The sequence below is a fragment of the Nanorana parkeri genome, unplaced genomic scaffold (assembly GCF_000935625.1).
Source record: "Nanorana parkeri isolate BGI_ZX_2015 unplaced genomic scaffold, ASM93562v1 scaffold370, whole genome shotgun sequence".
Taxonomy (NCBI): domain Eukaryota; kingdom Metazoa; phylum Chordata; class Amphibia; order Anura; family Dicroglossidae; genus Nanorana; species Nanorana parkeri.
The window spans coordinates 249,200-263,306 of NW_017306638.1; the positions used below are offsets into that span (position 1 = coordinate 249,200).

Genomic DNA, 14,107 nt, shown 5'->3' on the forward strand with positions numbered 1-14,107 from the left:
GATCTATCCAAATTCTACACAAAAATAATTTATTTTGGAGCCTTTAAAATTTGGTCTAGAAAATAATTACTTCTGGTATGATGGCAAGCATTACAAACAAATCACTGGAGTTGCAATGGGAGCTAAATTTGCTCCCAGTTGTTGTGGAAATTTTATTAGGATGTGTTTTTAGTGTATTGTAATGTTTTGTCATTAGTCTCTCAGTGTCTCGGTAAATAGACGCTGGGGGGATTAATCCATTGGAGGAGATTTCTTATGCGCAGCGGAGCAGTGTGTTCTTGGTGAATGTATGGACGCCGGCTGGGGCCCCCCGTGCAATGCATGGATTTATTGGCTTGCGTGGATACATTTGTCTTGAACGCAGTATATGAAAGGAACGTGCGTTTGTTCTCTCTGGGGTGCCTGATCAACACGCTTGAGATGATATAACGTTGTCCCTGTGAATGAGCGCGCATGAGAATCCTAGTAACGTTATGTGGCATTGCTCACTGAGCCACGTGGGATAAAGTCACTCCGGTGGTCATTGATTGTTACTACATGTGATTTGTTAACTGACTCCTGTACACTTCCTGTCTGACATCACTTCCTGTCTGACATCACTTCCTGTCTGACATCACTTCCTGTTGGGAAGGTATAAACAATAAACATACCTGTGTTCAGGTCTCTTAGCATGGGATTAACGAGCAAGCAACATCTGTCTCCTGACTCTACATGACTCTATAGAAGGAGATACTTCCAGTCCTTGCATAAAGGAGCGTAGTACAACGGGGGAAATTCTTTGGCGCAGCTTAATGCGACATGGATTTGTGCGTTGAACCAAGTGAATTTCCATAACACAGTGTAGCGAATGTATTTATGTACAAATGGGAGTTTGAGAATATGCTAAATGACAGATTTGAGGAATGAAGAGTTTACAAAAGATTCATAGATGATATTTTCATGGTTTGGAGAGATAATATACAGTAGAAAGTTTGCATCATTTCTTATATAGGCTGAACATCAGTAATAAAAATATAATTCTCACAACCATATATTTCAAAATCGGATACATTTTTTTGGATGTTGAAATTTTCGTTTGATACTAAAGTCCTGTTTTAAGGATGGTGACAGAAATGGGTACATTCCCATTCATAGCTGTCATCATCCCTCTTGGTTTTAGCTGTCATCATAACCCAGAGGACAATTTATAGGAACGAGGAGAAATTGCTCTAGGGACTGTGATTTTAAACAACAGAAGCCTTAAAAAATATTCTTACAGAAAGGATACAAAGAAAGCATTATTGATGCAGAGTTAGAGAAAGTAGGTAATATAACAAGATTACAAATTATCAACGCTGAAGGAAGAGAAAAACAAAAGGAGGAAAAAAAGATTTTAGTATGGCATTGGTTATAGATTACAATGCACAGTATAGAAGAGGAGAACAGATAATAAAAAAAATATCAGAATGTGCACAAACACTTTAGGTAGTGTACTGCCTAAAAACCTAAACCATATAAAAAAGCAGCTATGCTGAGAGACAGAGTAGCTAAAAGTCTGATAGATTCTCCCATAAATAGTAGAAAAAAGGGAAGGGACACTTTCTTAGCTCCAAATGGTTTTTACTCATGTAACCATTGTTATGCTTGCAAACGAGCAATACATAATCTTAAGAGAAGGAAGAATTTCACTATTTCTTCAGACAACAAGAATGTGGAAGTATTAGCCTTTATCTTTTAACACCAAAGGGGTGGTGTACGCAATGCAGTTGTGGTCTGCAATACATAGGATGCACAACTAGAAAATTGGGTACCGGGATGTGGGAATATTAAACGGGGTTATAAAACCAGACACTGGAGGGGATACAATTGAAAAAGGGAGTTAGCCAGAAAGAAAAACAGTTGGATATGTACAGCTAATATGATGGGACCTATAGGATTAAATGCATAATGTGATCTCAACTGCCTTATAAGTAATGCTTAGAATCAATATGTGAAGAACATTTCCCACACAGTAGCACATAGAATTAAAAGTAATGAACATTTCTGATGTTTTAATGTATGGGGTATTGCATTAGAGAGTTAGGTTCATGATGCTTCATCAGTAACAATAGGAATTAACTGTAGAACATTTCCCACACCTCAGTTGGGTACTGCAGCTGGGTATTAATAATACGCATGGGTATATCATAATACACATTTGCATTTACTTTAGTAAATATGCACTATATATGCACTAAAGTAAATGCAAATGCGTATTATGATATCTGTTATAAGTCTGGTAGGATTATTTAATAAATGCATATGTGCACAGTTAATGCACATGTGCACTATGGTATTTGTCACAGTCCTGTATGATTGTTGTATATATTGGGATCTATAGTATTTATATTGAAACCTGTTTGTAGGAATATTGCTACTGTATAATAAGTATGCTGGTAATTGTTTTATGATACAATTTACTGACTATTTTGGAGTTATTTAATAGGATTATGTAAAACATTTATTAGGTTCAGTCTGTAGTGTATATATATTTTGTATTTATATGTAACTGATGGCTGACGGTAGCCCAGTGATTATGAGGCTTAATAATAGCTATACTATTTGACAATGGTGGATCCATAGACATGTGGACATGTGTGCACTGTGCATGTGTGCATTTAGGTGCACTGATGCCCTAAATGTTATGTTTGGTAATGTGAATCATGTTATTTAATGATTGCAGAACCATGGGGGTTAAATAGTAAACTGCACATTAGTACGGTCATTGAGGATAGATTTATTTTGAAACATGCGTCCCAAGCTCTATGCTCCAAGTCAATCCCCATGTAACGTACGTGGGGTGGAGCTTGTGACGCAGACGTGGGTGGAGCAGGTGTGGAAAGAGCATACAGCTGATCCTTGCATGCACCACAGAGGTTGTATTTACATTTACATTGCCTACATTTTATGTAAGTAAGTTTTTTAATAAACCTTTTTACATAGTGAAGCAGTGCACACTATGGTACTTGCTTTCTCTCATTTTGAGCTGATACAACTTATGTATTGCTGAGTACCGAAGAGGACCAGGTAGAGATTTACAACAAGTGGATCCAATTGTGGGCTTAATCCCGCCTGGCCACAAAGGGGATCAGTGTGATCAGACCTAATGTGCAGGTCTGTTTGTAAGGTGAGCAGCACTCTATAGGGTGGTTGCATGGTGGAAATTATGTGAGAAAGAGGAATATCTACATTCATATCAGCGGACACATGCTTTTGTTTTATTTGTTTCCCATACAGTATATGAACTGTATGATCACTGCTGCACGTATTGCTTTGACATCTTTCTCAATTGTGTTTTGATGTGACACACTGTTAATACTATACTAATACTAATTACCAATACTGATTTCTTTGTACACGGTTTATAGAGCACAGCTAAAATTAGTGTTTGATAAGATATTTTATATTTAATAGCGCGGCCCATTTATACTCCAATTATAAATAATTCTATTGCTAGAAAATAAAAGAAAAAAACTTAGACCCACCTTCCAAAACTTCAATGCAGTTGATATTATTATGCCCACATTATTCCTAGAAGAATACACTCCTGAAATGGGCTGGAGTGCACTTTCGCAGGATCTCAACTCTCAGCTATCATGCTCTCAGCCAGGGACAACTCTAGAATTTGCGAAACTTAGGTGAAACTTAAACATGAGACCCCACTCACAACCATAATGGAAAATGAATGACTGTGTGGGGTTTTAGGAGGCTGTGCTTTTTATTTTTTAAAAACTTTTTTTTATGTATTTTTCTATTTAGTTTATTTAACTTTATTTTTTAAAACTTTTTTATTTTTTTTATTTTTCATTTTAGTTTATTTACCTTTATATTTTTGCATGTTTACTATTCATTTAACTTTTTATTTATTAAACTTTTTTGTATTTTTAGTTTATTTACTTTTTTAAACTTTTTGTTTTATTTGTATTTTTCATTTTGGTTTATTTAACTTAATTTTTCATTTTTTTGCATTTTTACTTTTTATTTATTTAACTTTTTTATTTTATGTTTATTTTTCATTTTAGTTTATTTAACTTTATTTTTATAAACTTTTTAATTTTTTTGTATTTTTAGTTTTAGTTTAACTTTATTTTTTAAACTTTTTTTTAACTTTATTGCTGGGAGCAATAGCCAGCCTGCTATTGGATATTTTAAATTGCAATAGCCAAATAACAGGCTGGCTATTGCACCCACCCACTGCCTGCTGTAAATCAGCAGAGAAGGGACCTGAAGGAGAGAGTTCTCCATCAGGTCCTCTTTGCTGATTGACAGCAGGCAGTGGGCGGGTGCAATAGCCAGCCTGTTGGCTACTGCAATTTAAAAGAGCCAATAACAGGCTGGCTATTGCTGCCAGCTGCTGGAATGGGGTTGATCACGGCTGACAGCAGGAGAGAAGCGCGGAGGGGTGAGTAGACAGTACGGGGGAGGAAGCTCACAGACTGTCAGAGATTTCTTCTTACAGGCTGTAATCAGCTATCTGTCCTCTCTGACACAGATCGCTGCAGCCGATTACGATCACTCACAGAATGCTTTGTAAAAAGCATTCTGGAAAATAAAATAAAATCTACCTCCCCAAAAAACATAAACCCTGATTTTGGGAAGGGTGACCTGCCTATGACTTCTACAGTTATTTTTGCCCTTCCCCCAAGTAAAAAAAAATTGCAGATGGTGCAACCTAGAGGCCAAGAACTTTCCACTAGATATATACAGCATTCTGGCATGTCTACCATTCCACCCACCTGTGATTCCTCCTTTGTCTGATCAGGCTGTGTAACTTTGCTCACTACTTCCAGGTTCCCTCTAATGGCCAAAAAAGTTCTACCACAGCACTGTGCTGGAACTCCTGTGACAGCTGAGAGGGGAAGGCAGCTCTCCCACCTCTCAGAGCCTTCTCCACTCTGCTCCCCGCTCTGAAGAGAGGATCTCCAGGCCGGGGAGAGAGGTAGCGGCGAAGGAGGATGGACGAGCAGGCTGCTATAAAGTCAGAATGTAAGACCCCAATATTGAGTAAGAAAGGAATGGCAAAGGTTTAGTCCTTACTCTCTCTCTGTTCTCTATTATACCTTCTTTTTGCCTCTGGTTGGTATTTATTATGCAACAAGAGTATGGAATATTTAGTTTCCAAAATTAGTACAAGAGGTCTTTAGGAAATTTTAGTTTCTTATTAAACTATATAAAAGGGTAGACGCGGGACTATAGAAGGGTTTTATTCCCCGAATAGGTATCGAGTCGGCCTAAATATTTAGGGGACTCGTAGCAGATTGGAAGATCCATAATTTAGGGAGGTGAGGTATGTGTGAAAGTTTAGATGATGTAAGTAGTTCCTTTTCCTCTTTTTTTTATTTTTCTGGGGGATACGTGAAGATGTTGGAACTTTGCAAAGTTCTCTATGAGAAGTGTTAAGTTTGCATCCCTCAAAGTGAGGGGTATGAATATCCCTTAAAAGATATCTCAGGTGACTTATTACACTGGTCTACAAATCTTGGGAAATTATTGACCACCGAGATAAAATGTGTTAATTCTTACATATTTTGATTAGATGAATTAGAAAACAGGTGATAAAGGTGCTGTTGGCTAAAGTTTTCAAGATATTTCACAATAAAGATTTATATACAGGCAAGTATATTTGTCGACATGGAAGTGTATAAATGTATCTTCACTTTAAAGCTAAAGATTATTACCTAACTGTAATGTATTGCTCTTTTATTGCAAGGTACATTTTTCTTGGTCAGATCTACACATCATACAGTTACATCAGGTGGCTTGTGAAAGTGTCATTGCCTAACATTTCCAAGGAACAGTTGCGTGATATTTTCCCTCAGAAGTCAAGATGCCTCCAAACTGTGTAAACAACGCAGATAACTTCTGTTACATTTGTGGCGAGTTTACATTTGCATCTCAAAAGTGCAGTATGACGGCAGTGGTCAAAAAGGCATACCACCTATATTTTGGATGCAAAATAGGGGATAAGGACAAGAGTTGGGCCCCTCATTATTGTTCTTTTTTTTTGTGTATTGCATGTACTGGAAAAAACCCAATAAAATTTGATTGTTTAACCTCTTGCCGTCCGCCCGTAGTAGAAAAACTGACGGACGGCACTGCTGCATCTGCGGGTTGCCGTCTCCAGACGGCAATTTTTTTCTGCTCGCGCGCGCCCCCTGGCGGGCACACATGTATCAATTTTTGGGGGGTTTTTTTCCAAGTCATAAGCTTGTCTTTTGTTTTGTTTTTTCCAATTAAAGGATTTTTTCAAAAGTCTGGCGACTTTTTTAAACTTTTAGTTTAACCCTTTAGTGAATGAGTAGGGGTATGAGTACCCCTTACTCATTCACAAGGGGGGGGTGTGTCTCTGGGTGCCCCTTAAAGGGCAGGGGGGCTTATGTGAATAAGCCCCCCTGCCCGCACCCCCACAACAAACACCCCAGGGCTTGTGGGGAAGAGGCCCTTGTCCGCATCAGCACAGGGACAAGGTGCTTTTCCAGGGGCGACCCTGAAAAGCACCCTCCCAGTGCTGAGGGCATGTGGCCTGGTATGGCAGGGTCCACTCGCTCGCCCCCCTCCTCTTTCCTGCCCTGCCAGGCCTGTGCTCGGTTCAAGGGTCTGGTTTGGAATTTTAGGGGGGACCCACGTCTTTCCCCCCCCCCCATTTTTGGGGTGGGGTTCCTCCTTAAAATTCCTACCAGACCTTAAGGGCCTGGTATGACTTTATGGGGGAACCCCACACACTTGTTTTTAAAATTTTAACTTGGGGTCCTCTTAAAATTTCTACCAGACCTAAAGGGTCTGGTATGACTTTTGGGGAAACCCCCCACGCTTTTTCTTTCTTTTTTTTTAAATGGTGTCCCTCCTAACTTTCCTACCAGACCTAATGGGTCTGGTATGGTTTGGGAGGGGGACCCCACGCTTTGTTTTTTTTCCTTTTCTTAAAATGTTTAACTTGTTTTAAGTTTCCTATTTTTTTACATTCATTTAAATCGTTTTTTAAATTTTTTTTTCATTTATTTAAATTTTTTCTAGGTAGCGAGCAGAATAGCTTGGTGGCATTTGGCTATTCACTCACTGCCGTTCGGCCTCTATGAGAATAGGGGTGAACGGCAGTGATTGGACTGCCGGAGCTGCGGCTCAGCCAATCCAGATGTTGGATCGGCTGAGTCAAACTCCCTCAGAGCATGTTCAGCTGACCGAAGGCAGCCGATGTAGGGCTGACCAAAGGCAGCCGATGTACGGCTGATTTTAGCCGATGTACGGCTGATATCAGCCGTACAAGGCTGAAGTGAATAGCCGAACATCGCTTCACTTCGGCTGGGTTATTCACTCGGATTACGTCCACTTATAGAGCCGTTACGGGATTTGCTGTTCAGACCAGGTAGGTGGTATTCCTACCTACAACTTCAACAATTTTATTATCAAATTAGATCTCAAGGAGTAATTCATAGGAATCTCTGACTGTGAAAGGTGTATTAATAAATCAGATGGCAAGAGGAACATATCGAAAATATATCATATCCTAGTGTCCAAGGCAGTCTCTTGGGTCCCTTATTACATCAGAGATTGGGAGAGAGAACTGGGTCATCCTATTTCGGAAAAACGATTGTGATAAATACTTTATAATAAGTAATATAGCAAGTCAGTCCCAGGAGAGAAATTATAAAATCTTGACAAGATGGTATAGGTGCCCATATACCTTAAGTAAAATGTATCCATCTGCATCCGATAAATATTGGAGATGTGGAAGCGGAGTAAGGACCATGTTACAATATATATCCCTATATATTGGAGGTCAGAACATGTACCTGACGTAGTGGAGTTGACTCGGGAGAAGGATTTTAATATGAGAATGGAAGAATTAATGTCACATACATATGATAGAAACACAGATTGTTTGATTGTGTGGAATAAATGGAATGACTACATGTCAGAGAGAAGCAGTAATTGAAGATCTAGGTTAGGAAATATACGCCCTGCCTCCCAAGCCCCTTTTTTCTTTCTTTTTTTGTTCTTGTGCTGGGAAGGTACTGAGTGGGGAATATATTAACCCCTTCATGACTGAGCTTGTTTTTAGTTGCTGTTCGTAAATGACTGACACACTTTTGACATTTTTGCTGTGTGATTCTTCCACGTCAGTAATATACTTTCTTACAAAGTGCACCCACACATATTATATATTGTTTTTTAGAGGACAGATAGGGCTACATATTTATATCACATATGTGTGTCTAACGCCTCACTTAGGACAAATAAAATATAAAAAAAGAGGAAAAAAAGTTTAAAAAAACACTTTTTTCCCAGTTTTGATTTGTAGTATTTTTTTTACAAAACCAGCACAGCTAAAAAAAATGCAATAAATACATTCATTTATTTGTCCCTTATTTTATTTTTTTTTACACATTTTTTTTACACTTTTCACATTTTTTTAAACTTAAAAATTGTATTTTATTTATTTAATTATATCAAGCAGTCATTGTGAATTAATCTCACTGTTACTGCTTGATAAATTAATACATTTTTGGTTATTATCAGGCTGCTTCAAACTTCAGAACAGCCGATAATAAGTTAGTGACACTGATCCTGCAGCAGTTCAGGATTCAGCTGTCACTATAGGTTTTCTGATTGTTGCAACAACGATCAGCAAACTGAAACATTCTTCTTCCAGGAATAGATACATTATAGGAATAGACACATTATGTATCTATTCATGAAAGAAAAAAAGAAAAAAAAGCCAGTATAGCTTGAGAGAGATATCTCTCTCGATCTATACGAGCTGTCAGAATGCCGGCAAAAGCCGGCATGTGTGTCCGCTTTGCTTTGACTCTCAGACACCCGATATTAAGGTATCGGGTGTCTGAAAAAGGTTAACCCTTTCATTAATGAATGCCTCTGTAGTAAGGGCATCCATTAATGAATGTTAAAAGCTGATTCTCAGCGATTAACAGCCCTCTAAAGCAGCAAATAACTCGTCACGTACAGTGTACGTGACAAGTCATTTGGTCCCTTTGTGGCTGGACGTACAGTGTACGTCTCCCGTCACAAAGGGGTTAAATAATGTATTATTAGAATACAGTATTTATGCTATATGGAAACGAGTAAAAGTGGTTGGGATAGGTTAAGAATTAGTATTTAACCGACTGGGGGGTTGGTTTTTGTATAATATAAGTTCATTGATTGTATAATTGTTTGTGATTGGCTTTGTTTCTTTGTAATTTGTATAAAATAATTAAAAATGTATTAAGTAAAAAACAAAGTATTACAGACAGTACTGTTTTGTTGCAAGTGCACTAATACACCAACAATCACCTTAAGCAATACATTTTACCATTTAACAGAAAGCACCTTAAAGTCGCCATAAAAGTCAGAGGTGCAATACAGCTTAATCGGTACAGCACTACTAATCATAAAAACTACAAACATAAAAAAAGTTATATGGATATTATAAATGAATATACTGTATATAAGGGGAAATGGTGACTATAAATGGAATTTGTTTTTTTTCTTTTCACGTTTTTCATACAACAGTGACATGAAAAGATATGACATCATAGCATACAGAATAAATAAAATAAAGAAAAACATGCAAAAATGAACAGCAACACTATAGTTAGAAGCTTTTCAAGGTAAAACCATTGCTATTGTTTCACATAAACTGGCAGCAAATTTACATTTTCAACCTTTTATTAAAAGGACTCTATTCTTTATATGTCCAGCACATCTTACACAATGTAGACATATAAGGATAATATATATATATATAAAATATAAAAGATTTTACCACTGTGACTGCATCATTCAGAAGAGATTCTCCAAAGACAATGATAAATAAGACATCATTTACATGAACTTCCTCAAATACAGCTATAACAGCGACTGGGTCCACTGCAGCAATAAGGCTTCCAAAGAGGAGGAACTCCAAAACACCAATCTGTAAATTACCTATAGAAAAAACAAAGTTTGAATTGTTTTTATTTAAATAATCTGTCTCTTTTTCTTTGCTACATTCCTGAGAATGTGCTTACTTCATATATCTGTTTTTCTTTGTAACATGTCATAGAACTTGCTTGCTTCCAATATACCTTACATTTTTCAGTAGTAGACAAATAAACTCTTGTATATCGTTAGAAATATAAAATGGTAATTAAAGGCTCAGTGCGACTCTGCGCTGTCAGCATATAGCAGGCAATAGCCTGCTTTATGCTGAATTTTGAGTCACAGGAGGAAATGAGTAAATGTTGTCTTGTGACCCTAAAGAGAACTATGGCTATTGACCATAGTTCTCTTATAAAGGCAACTCAACCTAAAAAGTATATAGAATCAATAGCACATTTCTATTTCTTCTTTTCAGTCAGGATCTTCAGAAATTAGATTTGTTTGATTGAGGTCCTGGCTTTGCATATGTACACCAGGATTAGTATGCTTATGCTGCATAGTTTTTCTTAAGATAAAAATAATTAATTAATGCATAATCCAGCAACATGTGGGGTAGTGGTTGACTGGCTGACATTTTTATTTTTGCTTATTAGTGTACACATGAAAGGTCTTTAGCTGTTTACATACAGTGAAGGGAATTTATCAAAACTGAAGCAGACAACAATTTGGAGCGGCTGTACACAACAAACAATCTGTTTTTCTCTTTCATTTTCAAATCATAAGGCTGGGTTCACACCTGGGCGTTTTTCAGTGCTGATCAAAGCGCTGAAAAACGCTCAAGCAGTGAAATCCTATTAATTCCTATGGGCATGGTTCCCACACCCTACGCCCGAAATAGTACAGGAGGTTCTTTGGGGCGGATTTCAGCGCGCATCCATTAGGATACAGCCTGATAGATTTCATAAACGCGCATTTGATGCGCGTTTCGTGGACCGCAAATCACGGTAAAAACATGCATATTACGAACGCCCAGGTGTGAACCCAGCCTAACTGAACAAGCTGAAGAGAGAAGCGGATTGGTTGCCATGCACAGCTGCTCCATATTTTCTCTGCTACAGTTTTGATAAAATCCTCCCCCACCAATGTTTTACTGTATTACAGAGAGGATTGGGGTATCCTCTACATAAGTCAAATGGCAATATATATTGTTATGTATGACCAATTGTTGCAACTGCCACAGATTAGAGTAGGAACACAGAAATCCATTATGTTAATTATGTTATGTTATCCATTGAATATTCACTGGTCTTGCACCCCACCCTCAGACAGTTTATTGCCTATGCTGCACCACAGATGCAGATACCAAGATGCCATTTTCTCCCCAAGAGGCTATGCCTGTTTTCCACCAGCAATTGCAGTGGTAATATTGCTGTTACACTGGACCACACATTCAGCAGCAGGATTAATCACCTTTTTATTTTTTTATTTAATTATTTAATATTTTTTTAACATTTTTTTTTTTTTAATCAATGTAATTTTTTTTCCCATCTAACTTTATTGCTATCACACAGGAGATAACAATCCCCTGTGTGATAGCAAGGTAGACGTGGCCTTGTGGGAAATCCGGGCCTGGCAGCAGGGTCTGCATGGCCACAGATGTAGTCCAGCAAGCATGGGCAGGAATGTTGTTTCACCTTCACAGCATACTGGGCAAATAAGGTGGTGGCTAGGAAGAATGCAGGATGGAGCACAGCTCTGGAGCTGATTTTTCCACCCTTAGGCCCCATGTACACTGAGCGTATTGCAAATCGCGCGTTTGTTGCGCGATTGTCATTTTGCACGATATTGCGCCTTTTACTGCGCTTTATCGCACAAATGTTTGCATTGGGCTGGGTACAATCGCCCGACATCCGCACCAAAAAGGGGTCCTGCAAAGCGACGCGTGACAGCGACGAGCACAGCCCCATTCACATGCATTGGAGAGCGATATTGCGCGGCAAATATGCGTGATATTGCGTGGAAATCTGTGCGATAAAACGCTCAGTGTGAATGGGGCCTTAGTGATGATGATAATGCAGTCACCTCTTCCCCCTTCTTCTCAATGGCCTCAGGCAATCGCAGCCACTGTGCAGCCACTTTAGGTGGTTATAACCACTGGGTGTTCACCTGGCCGAAAGGCAGGTGTGCTGTGCACCCACATGTAGGAACCTCACCACGGCCATGCTGCAGCAGCAGCACTTGCATCACCAGACCATCATTCATGTCACAGAAGAAAAAGACCAAGGAGAATGTACTCCTTGGTATTTTTCTTCTGTGCAAAAAAAGCAAAGAAATTAAAAAGGATCAGACTCAATAGTCCTTACCATCTTGTCTTAATTTGTATTGTGATTGCAATGTCTTCCCTATATTGTAAAGCGCTGCTCAAACTGTTTGGCGCTATATAAATCCTGTATAATAATAATAATAATAATGTAGAGTCTGATGCTTTTTTTTTCTTTCTGTATTTAACCACTTCCAGCGGGTTCACATAAATACATGTCATCAGGTGGACGTGGTTATACCAAGAACACAGCTGCTTCTGGAGCCATGTTCTTGGTACAGTTTTAAACAGCAGACGATTCTGTCGTGTCCCCTCCTGTCAGTGGCGACTCTAGGAACAATATATAGGGGAGGCACATAAGATACCACAGTCAAAACTGGGGGGCACTAATAATTTTCACCACTAAATCATACCACATAAAAAAATTAAATAAGTATATATAAATAAAAGATTACAAATATCATGAGATGACGAGGGAGCATGAAGCCAGCTTCCCGACCAATCAGGAAGCCGGGCAGCAGCTAACGATTATTTTCAAAATCGATTAGTCAGCCCGACTAATTAGTCAGCCCGACTAATATTACGTTTGATTAATCGGTTAATTAGATTTTTTTTAAAGGCTCCAGTGATGTACAACTAGTTTGTATTGAGATTGTAGTCCATCACGGAAGCAAGCTTGGCGCGGTGGAAGTAAAAAATAAGTGTGGTGTGCAATAAACATTATACAGCACAATGCAGAATACCAGCAGCTATCGAGGAATACAGCAAATCACAGCAATAGTACATTACACTAAAATGTACTATTGCTGGGATTTGTAGTCCTGTGTAGCTTCTGGTATTCTGTATTGCGCTGTATATAGTGTATTATTGCTGGGATTTGTAGTCCTCTGTAGCTGGTATAATGATTATACAGCGCAATGCAGAATACCAGCAGCTATAGAGGAATACATCAGATCCCAGCAATAGTACATTATACTATAATGTACTATTGCTGGGATTTGTAGTCCTCTGTAGCTGGTATAATGATTATACAGCGCAATGCAGAATACCAGCAGCTATAGAGGAATACATCAGATCCCAGCAATAGTACATTATACTATAATGTACTATTGCTGGGATTTGTAGTCCTCTGTAGCTGGTATAATGATTATACAGCGCAATGCAGAATACCAGCAGCTATAGAGGAATACATCAGATCCCAGCAATAGTACATTATACTATAATGTACTATTGCTGGGATTTGTAGTCCTCTGTAGCTGGTATAATGATTATACAGCGCAATGCAGAATACCAGCAGCTATAGAGGAATACATCAGATCCCAGCAATAGTACATTATACTATAATGTACTATTGCTGGGATTTGTTGTTCCTCTATAGCTGCTAATGTTCTGCAGTGTGCCGCTTTTTAAAAAAACAGGCAACATTAAAAAGGTATCTCGAGTGACTTACTTTGAATGACGGTGGGCCCTTGACTGTCGGTGGGCAGCGGCGAGTCAGGAAGATCACCCGCAGGAGAGGAGCAGACGCATGTCCTCAGCGTGCGTGGCTTAACCGGCGTGTGCGGTGGGCGTGAGCGGCTTAACCGGCGTGTGCAGGTGGCATGAGCGGCGTGGCGTGCAGCGGCAAGCGGGAAAATCCGGGAAAGGAAGGGGTTGTAAACACCGGATGGAGAGCGGTGTCCCTCGGCTCCCTTCAAATGCTGCTTCTACATGCCGTGGAGCCGGCTACGGGGCGGATCCGAGTGACGTCGAGGGACCTGATTGGGACCTGTGCACCTGCTGCTTGTTCGGTGCGGCCGGCCGGCCCAGTCAGAGAGGCAAAGGGAGAGACTATTTTGTCGGGAGAGGGGGAACTAGGCAACTTCTGACACCCCCCCCCCCTTAAAAAATAGAATCTCCCTCCCACCCCCC

The 14,107-nt window shown here is 39.2% G+C and overlaps 1 protein-coding gene across 1 annotated transcript in view; it reads right to left on the reverse strand.

Moving 5' to 3' along the window:
- SLC9A3 (solute carrier family 9 member A3) overlaps nt 1-14,107 on the reverse strand; it is a 313,153-nt gene that overhangs the window by 237,585 nt on the left and 61,461 nt on the right. Inside the window, exon 3 of the mRNA XM_018558948.1 lies at nt 9,782-9,942. Coding sequence (XP_018414450.1) covers nt 9,782-9,942 — 161 coding nt within the window. The remainder of the gene's footprint in view (nt 1-9,781; nt 9,943-14,107) is intronic.